Source organism: Dipodomys spectabilis, unplaced genomic scaffold (assembly GCF_019054845.1).
Source record: "Dipodomys spectabilis isolate Male_0828 unplaced genomic scaffold, ASM1905484v1 ptg000030l, whole genome shotgun sequence".
Taxonomy (NCBI): Eukaryota; Metazoa; Chordata; class Mammalia; order Rodentia; family Heteromyidae; genus Dipodomys; species Dipodomys spectabilis.
In genome coordinates, this window is record NW_024870707.1 from 5,155,838 (window position 1) to 5,175,990 (window position 20,153).

The 20,153-nt window shown below is 47.9% G+C and overlaps 1 protein-coding gene across 6 annotated transcripts in view; it reads right to left on the bottom strand.

The window, feature by feature from the left end:
* The window catches only part of Slc43a3 (solute carrier family 43 member 3), a 41,466-nt gene extending 21,723 nt beyond the window's left edge, over positions 1-19,743 (bottom strand). For 3 of the 6 annotated variants that reach the window (XR_006147009.1, XR_006147010.1, XM_042676401.1), the window contains exons 1-11: positions 18,154-18,651; positions 17,694-17,823; positions 15,673-15,719; positions 12,460-12,536; positions 12,164-12,256; positions 8,317-8,456; positions 6,602-6,717; positions 4,285-4,458; positions 4,019-4,138; positions 1,379-1,565; positions 906-1,029 (exon numbers count right to left, since the gene is read on the bottom strand). Coding sequence is in view for 4 of the 6 variants with exons in the window: in XM_042676401.1 (XP_042532335.1) it covers positions 906-1,029; positions 1,379-1,565; positions 4,019-4,138; positions 4,285-4,458; positions 6,602-6,717; positions 8,317-8,456; positions 12,164-12,256; positions 12,460-12,536; positions 15,673-15,719; positions 17,694-17,823; positions 18,154-18,337 (1,392 nt within the window). In the remaining 2 variants the exon portion in view is untranslated. The other 3 variants (XM_042676404.1, XM_042676402.1, XM_042676405.1) reach the window with 3 other exon arrangements.
* Positions 19,744-20,153: the final 410 nt, after the last annotated feature.

Here is a 20,153-nt window from a genome sequence, read left to right on the forward strand (position 1 = left end):
CTGAACTCTTGTTTTATACCTTGTCCATGTGTTTTAATAGAGTTTTAATAGGTATACAGGAGACAGCACGGATTCCAAGGGAAAGACAGATTCATAATTGTCATGTCTTTGAGCCTCAGTTTCTACAAAATCTGGAGAGTCTGGCTCACCTCCTAGAGCAGGTCCTATGAGGTATGGGGACCCAAGGATATAAAGTACAGAACTCCTACCCTCGGCCAGCTTCTACCCATACCCATAGCATGTGTTGGAGCCTAGGGAAGAGCTGAGGATTTGCTTGCACTCACCAAAAGCAGGGGAAAAAATTATTGCAATCTTAAGTTTTTTTTTTCTATTGTTGTTGTGTGCTGTTTCTTGATCTTTGTGCCTGTGTTAGGGCTTAAACTCAGAGCCTAGTACACCGTCTCTTAGCTCAAAGCCAGTGTTCTACCACTTGAGCTAGCCCTCTACTTCTGGCTTTTTGGTAGCTAATTGGAAGTGAGAGTTTCAGACTTTCCTGCCCAGGCTGGTTTCAAACCATGATCCTCAGATCTCAGCCTCCTGAGTAGCTAGGATTTTAGATGTGAGCCACTGGTACACGGCTGAAATCTTCAATTTTCACTTGAAATTTTGTGACAAATTGCGTCCTACTTCACTATTGTGAAGTATGTGTGTTTATGCCCACACAAAATTCTTCCCCAAAACCTTGAACAGTACAGACTCCCTGGGAAACTGCACCTTGTGAATTGAGGATCCCGCAGGGACACCCCTTGGTATAAGCAAGAGTACTCCCCACTGACCTTACTTTAAGAAAAAAGACCTCATGCCCACCCAGGTCACCTGAGCCAGCTTTGGCGTCCCCTGCTGGAGGCCCGTGGAGTGGGGCGCCGTCCCTCAGGAATGTCCTGCTGGTGGCTTACAGTACTTACATAGAAGGGGTCATTCTGGAGGGGTCCTTTGATAAGCGTGAAGATGGGGAACTGGAGCAGCGACACAATGGCCGACAAGGCCATCACTAGCCCAAACAGCTTGCCAAAGTGCTCTGAAGGAAAACTAGGGGAGAGAAGCACAGAGGATTCCAGTGAGTTTGGGGGACTCTTCCTCTAAGCAGGGCTCTGTTCCTGGGGGCCTTTGCCAGCCATGCATTCTAACCCCCTCCTCCTAGACCTTTCCTCCATCTACCCACAAAGCCCTTCCTCCTCCTCTTCCTTTCTCAGGCACTCAAAGCCCAGGACAGAAAAAAGATACTATGCTGAGCTCTGGATCCCTTTTGTTTTCCCAAATCCAACTTGCTGTCATGTAACCACTTGCAGGCCTGTCTCCTGACCTTCAAAGTTCTTTACCCTCAGCCCACTTGCCTTTGCCTCAGCGGGTCCCCCATCACGGCACACCTCCCACTTACGCAAGGGTGAGGAAGGCAGCATTGCCCCCGTACAGGAAGGAGCGACTGACCACCTGTAGGATGAAGGTGGTGTACTGGAGGGAGAGGATGGGAACGGAGGCACAGATAGCGAAGCCCAGGCACAGCAGAGATGTGAGGGCCAGGGAAGGTACCGCAGAGCAGAGAACCACAGCCGAGGGGGAGAGACCTGGTTCAAAAGAAAGGAGAACAGAAGAAGGAGAATCAACATCTACCCAACTATCCAGGGAGAACGATGCAGGTCATCCTTGACCCACACGTCCAATGCCAACTCCTCAAAGATGGTGATAACTCACCTCCTAAATGCCATGTGAGTGTGTCCACTGCTCCCTTTCCCCACCAGCTCCTCACTATTAACTCTCTTATAGATCACTTCTGTGAGCTCTGAACAAGCTCCAAATCCACCTGTGCACCCCGCAACCTGAAGCCATACATTCTGTTGTAACTCTAGTGGTAAAAAGGGAAAGATTAGAAACAAGCCTGATAGCCAGTAGGAGAAGACAGGATCAGGTACACCACAGCCACGTGCTGCAGAACTAGGCCATCATTAAAGGGTAAGGAGAAGCACCTGCTAGAGAAACCTCAGGAGTGTGTGTGTGTGTGTGTGTGTGTGTGTGTGTGTGTGTGTGTGTGTGTGTGTGTGTGTGTGAGAGAGAGAGAGAGAGAGAGAGAGAGAGAGAGAGAGAGAAAAGGAAAGAGGATGAGAAACTGAAGTGTACTAAACTTCTTTGAATATGGCTTGTTTCACAGTTCTAGATTTGCAGAAAGATACATACTTAACATTTAAATACTTATTAAAATAAAATTAAGGGCTGAAGAGGGGCTCAAGTAGTAGATTGCTTGGTAAGCCCTGTGTTCAAACTCCATCATGATAAGAATAAATAAATAAATAAACAGGAAGAAAACAAGTGAAACAATCCTGCCAAAAATCAGAAAATAAAATGAAAATCAATGAAGTGGAATGTGGCTGAAACTATCAGTATTAAGTCTTTGTGACAGGGGTCAGAGGCATGGCTCAGTTGGTAGAATCCTAGCCAACGAGCCAAAACATCAAGTATCTCAAATCTCCCCCTCCTCTCCTCCCCCCAAGCAAGAAATAAAGAAGGAAGGAAGGAAGAAAAAGGAAAGAAAAAAATCTATTCATGGCATGGTTAAGAAAAACTTAATACTTATGTTGACTCTATCCAGGGTCCAAACTTGGTGGGGACACAGCAGGAGCCAAGAAGCCATGTCCAGACTACCATCTCTAAATACCATTTTCTATTAAAGGGCCCAGCGTTGGTTGGACAAATGGCTATTAGCAAGCCTGAGCAGGAAACAAACTCAATGCAATGGCCCTGAACACCTCACAGAGATAGAAAGTAAGAGCACTATCTAAAACCCATGGGAACTAGGTCATCCTAGCCACTCAGGAGGCTGAGATCTGAGGATCTCAGTTCAAAGCCAGCTCAGGCAAGAAAGTCTATGTGACTCTTATCTCCAATTAACCACCAGAAAAATCAGAAGTGGCACTATGGCTTAAAGTGTTAGAGCACTAGCCATGAACAAGAGAGCCAGGCCTTGAGTTCAAGCTCCACAACTGACAAAAACAAAAAACCCTTATGGGATTGTTTCTAAAGGACATAGACACTAGACAGGTAAAGTCCCCCCAAAATGGGAGACTTATGTCTGTACTTCTAGATAATCCTAGTTACTCAGGAGGCTGATATTTGAGGATCATTATTCCAAGCCAGCTCTAGCAGACAAATCTAAAAAACTCATCTTCAATTAGCCAACCAAAGGCGAGAAGTAGAGGTATGTGGCTCAAGTGGTGGTAGAACATTAGCCTCGAGGGGAAAATCTAAGTGGAAAAAATATGCCACAGAGTTTGAGCCCTAGTCGGCTACAAAGCAGAAGGGAAAACCCAGTATTTATTTCAGCATCATGACATAGTATGGAGGAAAGGTTTTTTTTCTACAGGAATTCTAGTTATGAAAAGACAGAAACTGGGGGAAAAAAATCATCCTTTTATAGCCCTAATCAAGTAACAAGCCTGGACATTGATCAAACAATGTCTGGAGAAATCATCAGGTGTGGGATTGATGGGAAAGCCTGCAGGGCAGGGGGCGGGGGTGGGGGGAAGGTGGGGTGATGGATCCTAACATTGACATAAAGGGGCCTGCTGAGAGGAGGCTGGAGGAAGCCAGGACTCCGCCTTCCATCTGTTCTGTATGTGAGTGGGTCTGTGTGGGTCTGTGTGTCTGTGTATGAGCATGCCAGTCTTGGGGCTTGAACTCAGGGCCTGGGTACTGTCCCTGAGATTCTTTCTCTCAAGGCTAGCCCTCTACCACTTGAGCCACAGCACCACTTCCAGCTTTTTCTGAGTAGTTTTATTAGAGATTAGAGCTTCTTGGATTTTTTTCTGCCAGGAGCTGGCTTTGAACCATGATCCTCAGATCTCAGCCTCCTGAGTAGCTAGGTTTACAGATACCACTCTGTAATTACAGGCGTGAGTCACCAGCACCCAATTTCCCGACTGCTCTTGCCACAAAAATAACTAAAATAAATAAGCAAATAAAGGTAGAGGGAGGTTAAGGGCAAAAAGGAGGATGAGGGCTTTGATCTCCTCTGCCTCTGTCTCACCTGTCTTCCCCGCTTCCTTCTGGTATCTCTGCTTAAGGCAGTCCATGAGCAGCCCATTCCAAGGGGCACACAGCACGCCGAAGAACTGAGTGATGGCGAAGGCATTGGTGTAGGTGCTGACTGACAAGAGCAGAGCAGGGCAGAGTTGAAGAAATCTCCAGGCCTGTTTGACAGGACTGATCGCTCCTCCCCTGCCCTGGTCCTGCCTGCCCTTTTCCCCAGCTGGCATCTACAGATATGCTGCCTCCTGCACCCACACCACTTACCTTGGTCCCTGTCCCCACCAGCCAAGTTGGTCAGCAAAGAGTTGAGAGTGCCAATGAAGAGATAGTGCCACAGCTGTATAAGAGAGAGCCACACCAAGTGCCAGGCGAAGCGCCGAGAGAGAACGCAGCTGCGAAACGAGCGGACTTCCGGCTGCTGCTCTGGTCCTGGGCTCTCTGATGGGCAAGGAGGAACTGGGCATGAATTCTAAGGAAAACTGAAGGGCAAGAAGCGCCAGAGTGGCCCTGCAGAGGACAGTGTCAGGTTCAAGTTCACCTTCTAGCCTTGTCTCCAGAATGAGCTGCCTATAGCAACTGCCCGTTCTCTGGCTTTATCATCCCGGCCCCTCTGCCTGGAATGACCTTCCTCTGACCTTCAGCCTGTGGAGGTCTCTCCTGACCTCTCTTGAAATAATCCATCCCTGAGCTTTCTAGCTCTCCATGGTGAAAAGGAAGAAAAAGAAAGGAGAAAGGGAAGATGTAAGGATTTGTGATCGACTGCTTCCTCTCCTTTTCTTGTGTTTTTTTTCTTTCTTTTTATTTACTTTTGTCCCTTAGCCTTTTTTTTGCACTCAACGCTGGCACTCTACCACTTGAGCCACAACTCCACTTCCAGCCTTTTTGCTTTTCTACCTTGGTGGGTTTCAGACTGTGATCCTCAGATCTCAGCCTCCTGCATAGCCAGGATTACACATAGGGGCCACCAGCACCCACTATCCCTCCCTTCCTTTTTGGTCTCAGACTCCCACACATTTCCCTTGAAAATTCTTCACTGCTCTATTCTCCATGTCTGGATGGGACTATCAATGAAAGGTTCTGTTCCTCATTCCATTGACCACTTAGCTCACTCTCCCTCAACAGGTGACTAGGCCCTTAAAGGAGAATATCCAAATGTTTCTTGGATCTACACTGCCTGGAGTCTGGTGAGTTCAAGACTTCCTCTTGGTTTTGTGAGTTTCCTAACATACTCTTATTTTTCTTGACAAAAAGAATAATAATAAATCTTCACTAGAGGCATAGTTCAAACACCTAGCTCAACACATTCAAACCCCAAACTGTCTAATGATGATGATGATGATGATGATGATAATAATAATAATAGCTGGGTGCCAGTGACTCACACCTCTAATCCTAGCTACTCAGGAGGTTGAGATCTGAGAATCATGGTTCAAGGCCAGCCTGGGCAGGAAAGTTCATGAGACTCTTATCTCCAATAAATTACCAAAAATAGCCAGAGTGGCTCAAGTGGTAGAGTGTCAGCCTTGAGCACAAGAAGCTCAGGAATAGTACCCAGGCAAGCCCCAGGACCAGTCAAAATTTAAATAAACTAATACTAATTTTGTATGTGTGCCAGTGCCAAGGCTTGAACTCAAGGCCTTGTGTTCTCACTTGGCTTTTTCACTCAAGGCTGGAACTCTCCTACTTAAGTCACAGCTCCACTTCCAACTTTTTGCTGGTTAACTGGTGATAATATTCTCATGGAGTTGTCTGTCCAGGCTGGCTTTGAACTTTGATCCTCAGATCTCAGCCTCCAGAGCAGCTAGAATTATAGGTATGAGCCACCCGCGCATGGCCTCTAGATGATAATGTTTTCTTCTGTATATTTAAGGTACATGGCATGATGTCATAGGACACATATAGTGAAACGGTTACCATAGTGAAGCAAATTAGCATATCCATCACCTCACATGGTTACGCTTTCTTGTGTGCCAAGGAACAGCTAAAAATCTGCTCATTTAGCAAAAATTCCAAATACAATTTTATTAATTACAGCCCTCCTGTTGAGAATTAAATCACTAGTCCTGTTCATCCCTCACATCTGCGACTTTCCATCATTTTTACCTGTGTCTTCCCATTTCTCCTTTCTCCGCCTCCTGTGTTTATTTCAATGGTAGACAGCAGGAGTTGGTGATATTTGTAACCAAACACCCAAAACAGATAGAGAAGAGAAAGGAGGCAGAGGTAGAGATACAAGTGGTAGACTCGCCAGACATGGGGACAAGGCACCCAGCCTTGGCGGGCTGCAGTCACAGGAGAGGCCAGGGCAGAGTGGGGGTGGGAGGGGGAAGGATGCTCCCTGACTCTCAGGGGGTTCAAGAAAGAGAAGAAAAAGAGGGGGGGAGCAACAGAAAAGAGAGGAAAGTCCTGCCCTCTCCAGACTCCCCCTAAAGCAATAGGGTTAGTTACTGAGATCCTTAAGGACCTTTTTCGGCCTGGTCTGAATGATTCAGAGCTACTTGGAGACATCCTGGGGTGAGCACCAAGGAGAAGCCAGGCTAGTGACAGGAGAAGGCCGCTTCTGAGTGGGACCAGCCCTCACCTTCCTTGGCTGAGAGCAAGTCCTTGGGCTGTAGCTCTCTGTTCTCATGCTCCACTGTTTTCTCTTCCTCGGTTGTTCTCCCTTCTTTCTCTTTGGTGCCAAATCTGGAGCACAGGCTGTGGAAACAGAAGCCACAGTAGCCGGCTGGGCCAAGGACCGTGAGCACAAGAGTCAAGCCAGAGGCCATTACACATTTCCCTGCATGTGCCACCGCCATTTAACAACACCAGAAGCTGGGTGCTGATGGCTCATGCCTAGAATGCTAGCTACTCAGGAGGCTGAGATCTGAAGCTCTCAGTTCAAAGCCAGCACAGGCAGGAATGTCCATGAGACTCTTATTGCCAATTAAACACTAAAAGCCTAGAAATAGAGTGTGGCTCAAGAGGTAGAGTGCTAGCCTCCAGCAAAAACAGCTCAGGGACAGCGACTAGACCCTGACTAGCATAAAATAATGATGATGATGATGATAATAATAACTGTTCCTCCAGACCAATTATATTACACTGTCTAAGAGTAAGAACCAGCTATCCATTTTCACTGGTTTGTTATTAATGATCTCCAAGTAAGTCAGGTACCTGATGACTCATGCCTGTAATTCCGGTAGTTAAGCTAAGGCAGAAAGATTAAGAATTCAAGGCCAGCCAGGTGCCAGTGGCTCACACCTGTCATCCTAGCTACTCGGGAGGTTGAGTTCTGAGGATCATGGTTCAAAGCCAGCCTAGGCAGAAAAGTCCATGAGACTCTTTATCTCTATTAACCACCCAAAAAGCTGCTGGAAGAAGAGCTGTGGCTCCCTTCTTGAGTAAAAAAAGCTAAGCACACAAAAAAAAGCTAAGCAAGAAAGATAAACCCTAGGTTCAAGCTCCAGATAAAATATAATATAATAAAATGATCTCCAAATGTCTCTGTGATTCTAAAATGCAGCCAGGTTTATAATCATAAGAAGAAGAAGATAGACCTTGGTTCAAACCCCAGTTCTTTTGTTGTTGGTTTTTTCCCTAGCTGCAGACCCAAGGGTCACACTTGAGCCTCAGTTTTCTCCATTAGAAAAAAATGAAGGCCAGAAGATTGATCTGGGAGGATTACTGTGAGAATGAAATCGAACAGCACCATGGGGTCTGACAAATAGCAGAGCAGCAAATGAATGCCCTTTCTCTTCTCCTGCAACAGTGATGATTTCTCACCTCCTGTATTTGGGCCGAACAAAAGTGATGACAACTGGTGGATCATGCCTGTAACCCTAGCTACTCAGGAGGCTGAGATGTGAGGATTTCCATTCAAAGCCAGCCCAAGCAGGAAAGTCTCTGAGACTCTTATCTCCACTAAACTACCACAAAAAGCTAGAAGTGAAGCTGTGGCTTAAGAGGTGAAGTACCTTGAGCAAAAGAAGCTCAAAGTTAGAGCTCAAGTCCTGAGTTCAAGCCCCAGGACTGGCACAATAAACAAAAGCTGTGACAAATGCAAATCTCAGAGAGAGTACAAACCTTAATCACCAGGTGAGTAAGGTCAAGCTATCCTGTTATAGATGAGCATGTGACTCAGCTATCCTTGTGTAGACAAGCTTAGTGTTAGGCTATTGAATTTGAGGGGTAATTTGTTATGCAGCAAGAGCTAACTGATACTCACCTCTTCCCATCCTCTTTCCCTACAACAGATTTGCCCTTCTCTGCTTCCTGCCCCAAGTCAGATGGGGCTAGTTGACCAATGGTCCTTACCCATAGCTGTAGTTGGGGAGCACTGGGTAAGGGATGTGCCCCCGGGGCATCAGCAAGAAGGTACGCCCAAGATGCCAGACACTGCAGACAGAGAGGAAGAGGAAGGAGGCTCTCAGGCTGATACCTTGTTCATAAAGAAGCTGGAAAAAAAAAGGAGAGAAAAGCCAAGTTATAACAGCAGCAGCAGCAACAGCTTCAAAGAAGGAAGCAAGACAGTGTCCATCAGTGGGTCAATAGATATACAAATGGTGGTATATCCATTCGGTGGTTTATTATTCAGCCTTACAAAAGGAAGAAAACCCCAAAGACATGCCAGTACAGATGAACCATGACAAACATCATACCAAGTGAAACAAGCTCATCCCAGATGGACACATCTTGTAGCTGATATTCCTAGAGTGGGCCCTTCATTCTTTCACCAAGAGTAGGATGGCAGTAGCCAGCAGTCAGGACTGGGGAGAAGGAGCAATTTTATGTGTCATTGGTACAGAGCTCCAGTCTGGTGAAGAGAAGAGAGTTTGGGAGGTGGGTGGCGGTAATGATCGCAGGGCAGTGTCGATGTGCATCCTGGGGATGGACTGTACACCTAAAATGGTTAAGGTGGTGAGGGTTGTACTGTATGTGTTGTTACCACAGGTACAGCGCATGAAAGAGCAGGCTCAGGAGCCAGGTTTCCAAGGAGTCTCGACAGAGTCTGGAAGCCGATTAAGGATAGCTGAGCTCTACAAATCCTCACTTCAGGGCCCAGCCAGGGCAGGGGGAGATGGGGGGAAGTTGTGGGGGAGGTGTCACTCTGTCACCCCACAGTCTTTTGTTTGTTTGTTTGTTTTGCTGGTCCTAGGGCTTGAACTCAGGGCCTGGACTCTGTTCCTGAGCCTCTCTGTACTCAAGGCTAGCGCTCTACCACTTGGGCCACAGCTCCACTTCTCACTTTTTCTGTGTAGTTTATTGGAGATGAGAGTCTTACAAACTTTCCTGTCCCAGCTAGCCTTGAACCATGAACCTCAGATCTCAGCTGTCTGAGTAGAGAGGATTACAGGCAGGAGCCACCAGGACCTGGCTTGTAGAACCTCCTTGTGTGGCCCTCAGAGGTCTTCTTTTGTCCCAGTAGTAGAAAATTCCTTTCTTTCTCTCTGTCTCTTTCTCTTTTTCTTCTCCCTTTCCCTCCTCCCTCCCTCTCTCCTTCTCCCCTGTCCCCTCTCTCTCTCCTCTTTTCCCTTCTTTGCCAGGGAATTGAACTCAAAGCTTCATACTCTCCCTTTGCTCAAGGCTGGCACTCTACCACTTAAGTCGTACATAACCTGCCTTGCTTTTTTGCTAGTTAGAGATAAGAGTCTCATTAATTTCTTGGCCCAGGTTGGATTTGAACCATGATCCTTAGATCTCAGCCTCCTCAGTAGCTGGGATTACAGATGTCTCTTTGTTTGATTTTATTATGTTGATGCCAGTCCCATGACTTGAACTTAAGACCTGAGCACTGTTCTTGAGCTACTTTGCTCAAGGCTAGCCCTCTACCACTTCAGCCACAACTCTACTTCTGGCTTTTCTCGTAGTTAATTGGAGATAAGAGTCTCATAGGCTTTCTTGCCTGGGCTGGCTTCAAACAAGGATCCTCAGACCTGAGACTCCTGATTAGCCAGGATTACAAGTGTGAGCCACTGGCACCTGACCTTTTTTTGTTGTTGTTTGGGGGATTTTTGGAGATAGAATCTTGCTGTGTAGTCCAGTCTGACATGAAACTCAAGATCCTTCTACCTCACCTTCCTGAGAGCTGGAATTAAGGGCCTGCAGCACCACATCCTGCTCTAAACAAATTCTCTGTCTCTCTGTCTCCTTACCAAACACGTCCTTGGGAAGCTATTGAGTCATTTTTTCTGAGCATTCTTTTAGGTGGCTGACACAGCATCAAAGGGAAGCTGAAAGTACCGCAACTGCTCATGTGGAAACCACTGGTCTAGCCCCATTGCTTCCTCTTACAGAGAGGTCTGGGGAAGCCCATGGTCAGAGGAAACAGCCCAGTCAGATTAGGCTAAGAATTCCAGTCCCTGCTCCAGCCCTTCCCTTCCATCTTCAGAGATGAAGGAGAAAATGGGAGGTGCAGCCAGGAGGAGGGGGAAACTGGAAAGTGGCTCTTGTCCAAAAGCCAGGGTACCCCAGGAGCTCAGTCTCTGAGTGAGCCTCCAATCTTGGGTGCTCATGGGACTCAATGAGGCTCATGTGTGGACAGCAACCACTGGAGATCTCTTCTACCCATGGTGCCAGCAGCCACCATGTCCAAAGGGAAGTCCCAGATGGAGACCCACAGTCGTTCAATCCTTTCACTCAGCCATCTTTAGTGCGCCAGGTTTTGTCCTGTGGCTTCTTGCTTTGTGATTGAAGTGTGGCTGCCAGAGCTCCAGCTACTGTACCCTTGCACTTACTCATTCAAAGAGGAAGGGCAAGAAGAGAGACAAATGACAGAAACAGCTCACGATGTTGGGGTGTCGCATAGGAATAAGGGCATCAACTCGAAAGGAACTCAGCAAGGCAACGTTGACTTCCGCAGAAGGGGGCACGATCAGCCAAAAATCTGGCAAGCAAGCACGCAGAGCAGATAGGCTGCTCCCTTTTTATCCCTAACCCGGTAGGCCTCACCCCTCTGCTCCCATTGGCTGAGCTCAGGTTCAGAATCAGCAAAAGGATGCGGCTCAAAGAACAGGATGCAACTACAATTCAAGGAGCTCCTAACAGGATGCCTTTATTAAAGGACTCAAGAAAAATGATATATGTAATTAAAATGTAGTTAACAAAAGCCAAGCCATCTGACCAAGGCAGGAGCCCTTCAGAAAAATGGTTCTCTCAAGGTTAACAGCAAGGAAACAAACTACTTTGATGGAAAAGACACTTTCTCTCACACAAAGACTAGCAGCTGTCTTCTTATTCAGCTCTCATCTTCCTTCTGGGAGGAAATGTTCTCTGAAGTTCTCCATGACACCCCTTCAATGTCATTAACAAGAGTTGGAGCTTTAGTTCCCCTCTCTTGCATACTGAATTTGGGACTAACTTATACTACATGGCCAGACCCTATGTAAACCAGCAGAATGGCTCCCGATGTCCTGCATAACATCCCTGGCGAAGGTTCATCCTCACCTTCAACATCAGCCCTGGGAGAGTTGGATGAACACCTGCTTCTGCTGCTCCTGTGCCCACTAGCCCCTCTCACCACCAAATACCCCATTCCAAAGGCCTCCAGCCTCTGCCCCATCCGAGGCCCAAACATATTATGGCCACAACTCCCTTACTGCATTAAAAAAGAGAGAGAGAGAGAGAAAGAAATCTAGCTTAAGCCAGGTACTGGTGGCTCACACCTGTGGTACTAACAATTCCAGAGACTGAGATCTGAAGACCTCAGTTTGAAGCCAGCCTGGGCAAATAAATCTATAAGACTCTTATCTCCAATTAGCCAGTTTAAAAAAAAAAAAAACAAGAATGAAGCCATAGCTCAAGTGGTAACATGCCAGCCTTGATGGGAAAAGCTAAGCAAGAGCATCCTAGGGCCCTGAGTTCAAGACCCACTTTAGGTACAAAGGAAACAAAATAAATAGCAGCCTAGGTTACGTGTAAAGAAGGGAGGAGGTTAGTGGTCTCAAGCTCAGTCTCTAGAGGCAGCCAGGCCTGGATTCAGGTTCAAGTACCATGTTTATTACAAAGTTCTCTTTAACAAGCGGCTTTGCCGAAGTGGAGACACGTGAGTCACCCGAGGAATGGCGCCCCCCTTCAGGGAGTGCACAGAAATCATGCAAAGGCCAGGCCTGTCACAGATAGGTGTGCAAGTACTCCATAAGATATTGGCTATGGCTATTCTTACCTTAATGATAAGGAAGACAGCGGATGACGAGTCAAATGCCCCATTGTAGAGAGTGATGATGGTGGACCGGTGTTTGCCAAAGAGGTTCCCAATCTGAACAAGACAGGATCATCGCTTATTTATTCACAAAACAAGTATTTCCTGGGCACCCAGTACGTGCCAGGCACTCATAATACCCAAACTCTCATCCTTCCAGGTTTCCCACCCTGCCTTGGGCGCGCCTCATCAGTACCCTTTTACCCCCCCTCTGTTGTCCCGACCTCCCCCAAATGCCTGGGGCGGGGGCAGGCTCACACCTGCAGGTTGGTGATGAGAAACAGGATCCCCCCAATGGTGAGCATGGGCATGGCCAGGAAGAGCAGCATGGCAGAGTCTGGAACCATCCAAGTCGTCAGTGGTAGCTAGGTGCCAGTGGTTCACACGTGTAATCCTAACTACTCAGGAGGCAGGCTGAGGTCTGAGGATTGCTGTTCAAAGCCCATCTTGGGCAAGAAAGTCAGGGGAGGGGTGGGGCTGGTGGGAGCATTTCTTAACTCCAATTAGCCACCAAAAAGCCAGAAGTGAAGATGTGGCTCAAGGGACAGAGTGCCAACCTTGAGTGAAAAGCTAAAGGAAAACTCAGACACTCCAGTCAGAGTCCTAATTCTAACTATGCCTGCTAGCACCTTCCAAAGGTCAGGATATTAGTCAAGGCCAAGTTCTCCTAAGCCACCCTCTTGCCCAACAAAGAGAGTTGTAGGTCTGTGGCAAACTGCAAGCAACCCTTCCTATTTATTCATCCTGGACACTGGTGAAGATGACCTTGAACTCAGTCCCTGAGGCCAGCCACTCATTCACTGTCTGACCCTCGCTTTCTGAGACTACGTCTGTCACCTCATTTCTAAATGAAAACAATGGTCACCATTTCTTCTACCTCAAAGGAGCACCGTGAGAACCAAGTGAGAAAAAATGGTCATTTTCCTCCCTTCAGGAAGCTTTGGGCCAGGCATTATACTTGCCCTTGAAAATGTGAAATGAGTCAACACACCCTCATTGGCTCAGGAAAAGACTGACAGAGTTGCTGGTTAGTTACAATAGGTTGATAAGTATTAGATTATTCTCAAACCAGACTTCTGCCCTCCCTGCATGTTGGTCATAAGCCATGCCTGTCCTGGGCCTTACTTGTTACAGTGTTTGTCTTTGGGGAATAGGAATGCATCTCAGGAGCATAGAGTGCATGCTTAGCATGTGTGATGCCGTGAGTTTGATCAAAAGAAAAAGGCTCTAATTTGATTTGCTTTCATCCAAAAGAAACCTGGTTATGTTTTTTTTTTTTTGTTTTAAAAAAAGGACATTTTGTACCACTACTTTGAATAGAAACATTTGCACCGGCTGTCATGGATAGAAAATAAATTTTAAAATGAAACACAATGAAATCCCTTTCATCATGTAATAACATTGCATACAAAATTATTGAGGCTGGAAACAAAGGCCCCAGCACATGCTCAGAGACTGAGAACTGCGGTCAATCCCTGTGGGCCACACCAGCTCCCCCAAATTGACTTCTGTCAAATCAGAAGGACCAAAAGAGCAATTTTTTTTAAAAAAGGGTAGGAGGTGGGGGAATGGTTTTAGCCATTACCAATGGCTCTCACCTGTAATCCTCGCTGCTTAGTAAGCTGAAATCGGAGGATCATGGTTTGAAGCCAGCTGGCACAGAGAAGCCATGAGACTCTTATCTCCAATTAACCATTAAAAAGACAGAAGCAGAGCTGTGGCTCAAACAGAGTGAGCACCAGCCTTCAGAAAAAAAAAAAAAAGCTCAGGGACAGCACCCAGGCCTTGAGTTCAAACCCTAGGACTAGCACAACAACAACAACGACAACAATAACAAAAACCAGGAAGAGGGAAGTAATTATTGTTTCAGAGGGGTTTTTTGTTTGTTGGTTGCTTGTTTGTTTTTTTGTCTATCGTGTTTTTTTGTCGATCGTGGGTCTTGAACCCTGAGCCTGGGTACTGTCCCTGAGCTCTTCAACACAAGGCAAGCACTCTACCGCTTGAGCCACAGCACCACTTCCAGTTTTCTGATGGTTAATTGGAGATAAGAGTCTCATGCACTTTCCTGCCCAGGCTGGCTTTGAACTGTAATCCTTAGATCTCAGACTCCTGAGTTACTAGGATTACAGGCATGAGTCACTAAGGCCCAGCTGGAAGTAATTGTTGTTATATAATTGTTGTGTATGTTCAAGCTGCGGCCTGAACTCAGGGACTGGGCACTGCCCCTTGGCCTTTTCATTCAAGGTTGCTGCTCTACCACTTGAACCACAGCTCAACTTCTGGGTTTTGGGGGGTTAATTGGAGAAGAATCTGGCAGATTTGTCTGCCAGGGCTGGTTTCCAACTATGATCCTCAAATCTCAGTCTCCTGATTAAGCTAGGATTACAGGCAAATTCTGGAGCAAGAGGAGTCCTTGTAAAGAGCTCATTTTAGAGGCTTGTCCTAGGTAACATTTCACTTCCTGTCCGCATCTAATGGGCATCTCTCCTAGTGAGCTAATGTTTGGTGGAGATAGTGTTTCCAACAAAGTTCCACGACATTTTCCAAACCAAAAAGTCGGATTTTAGTGCTCAAAACTCACAAACGTGAACCTCTAAAGATATGTTTAAACCAAAGCATTCAGCCTCCAGGTTTACCAGACATTAAGTAGAGACATTAAGTAGATGACATCACCTGGCTTCTGCATATCAAAGTTAGAATTTTCCTTTTGTTTCCTAATACCTCCCTCCAAAAAAAAAAGTTGAGCCACAAGATCTGACGCATCTCTCAACCACCTTTACCAAGAGACTTGCTAGCCTTGTTTCAGATTGTGTGTGTGTGTGTGTGTGTGTGTGTGTGTGTGTGTGTGTGTGTGTGTGTGTGTATGCGTGTGTGTTTGCTGGGATCGGGACTTGAACTCAGGGCCTCAAGCTTTCCCTTCGCTTTTTGACTTATGGCTAGAGCTCTACCACTTAGCTATACCTCTATTTCTGGCTTTTTGCCAGTTAATTGGAAATAAGAGTCTCTAGGACTTTTCTGCCTAGTCTGGCTTTGAACAGCGATGCTCAGATCAGCTTTCTGAGTAGCTAAGATTACACAAGTGAACCACCAGTGCCCCACTCAAAAGAAAACAAACATGCCTTTTGTACGATATGGCTGCCTACTTTTATCCTGCTAAGTAAGGATATTTTCAAAATTATCATTCCCATTATCTTTTCTTTATAAAAAGAGGAGTTTTGTTACACACATAAGTAAGATGAAAGCAATCTCTTGAATACATTCTCAGAATTCCTCTCCATTGTCTTTGCTTTTGATTTTCCCAGTGGACTAAACTTTTCACAGATCAGCAAGAACTCAGTTCTCTCTCAAGGATTCTTTCCAGCTGCGAATCTGAGTAACCTTGAGCATCTTGAATTCTGCTCTTTGTCTCCCACAGCTGCTCCATGCATCCTACCCTGAACTTGGGTCCCTCCCACCCACCTAACAGCACTCACCTGCAGAGATGAAGCCTATGATGAGTGTGGCACTGGTGTAGAAAAATCTGAAATGCAGAACCATAGCATACTACTTAAAAGGAGAAAGCTAGGAGGTGAAAAGAATTTTCTGCTTGGTCTGGTCCTGGTGGCTCACACCTAATTCTAGATACTCAGAAGGCTGAGATCTGAGAATCATGGTTCAAAGCCAGACTGGGCAGGAAAGTCTATGAGACTTTCCACCAAAAAATCTGGAAGTGGAGCTGTGGCTCAAGTGGTAGAATGTTGGCCTTGAGCAAAAAAGCTCAGGGACAGAGAAGGGGAGGAGAGGAGAATGGAGGGCAGGAGAAGGGCGAGGAAAGGAGAAGGGAAGGGGGAGAGAGGAGAAGAGGAGGAGGAAGTAGAGGAGGAGGTAGTGGAGGAATAGTAGGAAAAGATGCTATTTACCTAACATTTAGGCTTAGACCTTGAGTACGTCCTCAGCCTAGAATTCAGGGAGGACTGATGCCTCTTGAGAGGCTCAGCAGATGATGAGAAGCCCTGATGGGTACAACGTGTAGTCCTGAGCTTACCCAGGTACGATTGGCTTTGTTTTCTTTTTGTGCCAGTATAGGAGCTTGAACTCAGGGCCTCGGTGTCATCTCTTGGGTTTTTCACTCAAGGTTAGCATTCTACTACTTGAGCCACACCTTCACTTCTGGCTTTTTAGTGGCTTAATTGAAGGTCAGAGTTTATTGGTGTTTTCTACCCTGACCCTCAGATCTCAGCCCCTTGAATAGCTAAGATTACAGAATTGAACCGCCGGCTCCTGGCCATCATAATGCAGTTTGCTCAAGTCAAGATCCAAGGCTAAACCACAAGGTCTTGGATAATGAGTTCAGCTGAGGCCGTAATAGGCTAAAAAATCCTAGGATGAGAGTGGACATAGCCCCACTTAGATGTCTCAAGAGGCCCCTTGGAAAAAGTTCATGTGTGGCCTACAAAGCAAACACACACACACACACACACACACACACACACACACACACACACACACACACACACACACTGATCTCTAATTCCTCCTCACTATGTGACTTTGAGCTAGGTGTGCCTTCTTTGGATTTCCTTCAACTTTTCTGAAAAGGGAAAGGATTGACTGATCTAGACTCCAAGCTCAAAGCTCCATTCAGCAAAGGGCACCATGATTTCAGAACAGTGAACAGCCCTGTAAGCCATCGTGAATAAAAGCAATGTACTAGGGGCTGGGAAGGTGGCTCAGTGGTAGAGCGCTTGCCTTGCATGCCTGAAACCCTGGGTTCGATTCCTCAGCACCACATAAGAAAAAAGAAAAAAGCCAGAAATGGCTCTGTGGCTCAAGTGGTAGAGCGCTAGCCCTGAGATGAAGAGCTGAAGGACAGCGCCCAGGCCCAGAGTTCAGGCCCCACTACTGGACCCAAAAAAAAAAAAAAAAGCAATGTACTAAAGGTAGAGAAGGAATTGGGTGAAGGAGGTGGGTGGGGTGGGAAAGAGAAGGAGACTGGAACCCAAAGACCAAGAAAGATTGAGCTACAGTTATTATTTACCCACAGGCTTACAGGATACGAGAGGGACTTGCTTTCTTGTCTGGCTACTTCCTACCCTAGGCCCAAGCCTCCATCTTTCTGACCCCTGCTCTCACACATGGCTCCTTGGGGTTGCTGTGGACCTGGCCATGTGCACCAAGGTCAAAGCACAAGGAGATATCTTTTACCCTCTTTGCCCCACCTGCCAACTGCCGGGGAAACCCCCACAGTCTCCCTGAGAGTCACAGGGGAAGTGAAATCATCCTGGGGGAATACTAGTCACAGCCTGGTTAGCTAGCCCTGGGAGAACAATGGGGCTAAGGAAGATGGTGACCAAGTCCAGGAAGAAAGTAAGGAAAGAGAAGCAAGGATTTGGAAGGAGGGCGGGGCTAGCAGCAGCAGCAGCACTGTCCAATCAGCCAGTGGCTGGGGCAGGGCCTGACAGGCCTAAAGGCTTCCTGTCACTCACTGCTGCCCAGGCTGGGCCTCTGGACTTACATAGCAATGAGGCGGGCCACAGTGGTCTTGAACCGGTCAAAGATGTAGCCAGTGGGGAACGTCATGAAGTTGTTCATGAAGGATGCCAGGGTGAAAATGAGCGAGAACCTCTCATCCTGGCCTTTGCAGTCTAGAGAAGAAAAAGCTCTCAGAAGCCCAGGGTACAAGAGCTAAAGTCCCATCTACCCAGCTTTCCTGCTAGGCGAGCATCCAGCCTGGGATCCCCTCCATCTTGGACAGCTAGACTCCTGAAAAGCTGTCCCTCAAGTGGAGTTAAAATGTGGCTGCCCCTAAGAACCCCTCAGGGGCTGGTACCTCCCTCCTCTTACTCAAAGGGGCAGGGGAGGACAATTCCTTTACCCAGAGAAAGGCTGGCAAGTGGGTAAAAAATGGAGTTCTCCCCCACCCTCCCAGAGAGCAGACTTAGCTTCCTCAGAAAAACCACCCTGGATGCCCTTACCAGCCTTTTCGGTGGCATTGCTCATGAGCTCAACATTTGGTTCACACAGCTCTTCAAAGTAATGCTCCGTTTTGAAGACAAATACCAACGAGGCCCAGCCAAACAGGACACCAGCAAAGCCAAGGCATTCCAGAAGCCCTGTCAGCAGCGTGGCCACGTGAAGGGACCGACCCTGGCCCGCCATGGCCAGGTGGTAAACAGATCCTCCTCAAACCCTGCTTTGTCCTCTCAGAAAAAGTGCAGGCTCTTTACACGCTTGGAAAATTCCTTTGGCAAGCCCTCCTTGTCTTCAAGGAGCGTTCTGGTTCCAACTCTTCCTGGCTTCAGCAAAGGGAAAACCACCATCAGTGGGTGAGTCTCTGCATTCTGAAAAATAAAGCAGAAGCTAGCGGGATGCTGGTGGCTCACATCTGTAATTCTAACTACTGAGGAGGCTGAGATCTGGAAGATCAAGATTCAAAATCAACCTGGGCCGACAAATCAGAGACTCTTATCTCCAATGAAGCAGCAAAAAAAAGGCCAGAAGTGGAGCTGTGGCTCAAGTGGTAGAGCACCAGCCTTGAAGGGAAAAAAAAGCTGAAGGATAGCACACAGATCAAGAACCATTTGGGGGTGGGGGGTGAGGGGAGGAGGAATGACAGGTGGAAAAAGAATTCCTTTTGTGGAATGGTTAATAGGAAGAATGGCTATGATCTTTGACAGCCAAGTTTGGGAAATCAACCCTTGCATACCTGGCCTGTAATTCAGCCATAGACCAATTACCTGGCATGTGCATGATCCTGGATTCCAACTCCAGCACCAGACACACAGACACAGACACACACACACACATCACACACTCACACTTTCATCCTCCAACTCACAATGTGGATACCAGGAGATGAGGGAGATCTTAGATAAGCCAAGGAAGGCCAAACCCCAAAGCCCCCCCCCCCCCCCCCCCCCCCGGGAACAGCAGATGGAGAAGGAGAAAGCACTTCTCCAGCTCCTCTATAAACTAGGGACAACAGGACTGGACACACAACTTGCCAGCAAAGTTTGTCATCTTCTATTGAGGGACCCGGAAACAATCTTTGCGGAGGATTTGGCCCCCCCACCCCACCCCCCTCCCCGCTCCCGCGCCCAGGGTCACAGGGCTGGTTAGTCACCACGCAGGCCACCCCAGTGCCAAAACACTTCAACTCCCAAGGGTCCCAAGATCCTAGCCTGGGGCTCCCAGGCCCCTCTCCCTGCGGTCCCCCACCAGCCCCTAACTTCCCCCAGGTCCAAGGGCTGCTCCCCGCCCCACAGGCCCTCCCCGCCGCCGAGACACTGCCAGGGTTCCCGCCTCACACTTAACCCACTTCCTGCCCGGCCCGGCGCGCCCGGCCCGGCCCGGCCCGGGCAGCGGGCAGCAGCGGGCAGCGGCGTCCTACCCGCCCGCGATCCTGGCGACTTGGCCGGCTGTTCCTCCCCATCCTCTACTGGCCTCCGCCCATGCGCCAGCGTGGGGCCCGGAAGAGGCTGGGACTGGCCTCTGTCTCCATCACTTACTTCTGGACCTCACCCGCCCTTTTCTCCCTTTTCCTCTCTCCACAACTCTAATTCGCGCTCTTTCTCTCTCTCCCCTCCCTCCCTCCCCTACCCTCTTCCTCTTCCTCCCTCCCCCTCCCCCTCCCCCCCTTCCTCTTCCTCTTTGCCTCTCCCCGCCCCCCCTTTCTTCCTCCCTCTTCTCTGCAGCCTCCTCCTCCTCCTCCTTTGACTCTCTTTTTCCTTGCTCCCCTCCCTCTGTATCTCCCCCCACCTTCCTTCTCTTTCCTCTCTCTCTCCCTCCTCCTTTGCCTCTCCCTCTTCCTAACCAAACTGGGCAGTTTTATTATTTTGTTGGAGCTGGAAGTTGAGATGGAGTCTCTCACTCCGGAACCCAGGCTGGCTTCCTTCCAGCTTTCAATCCTCCACCGCCTTCAGCCTCCCAATTGGAGCCAGACAGGTGCCACATTGCCCAGCCCCAAGTTAGTCTT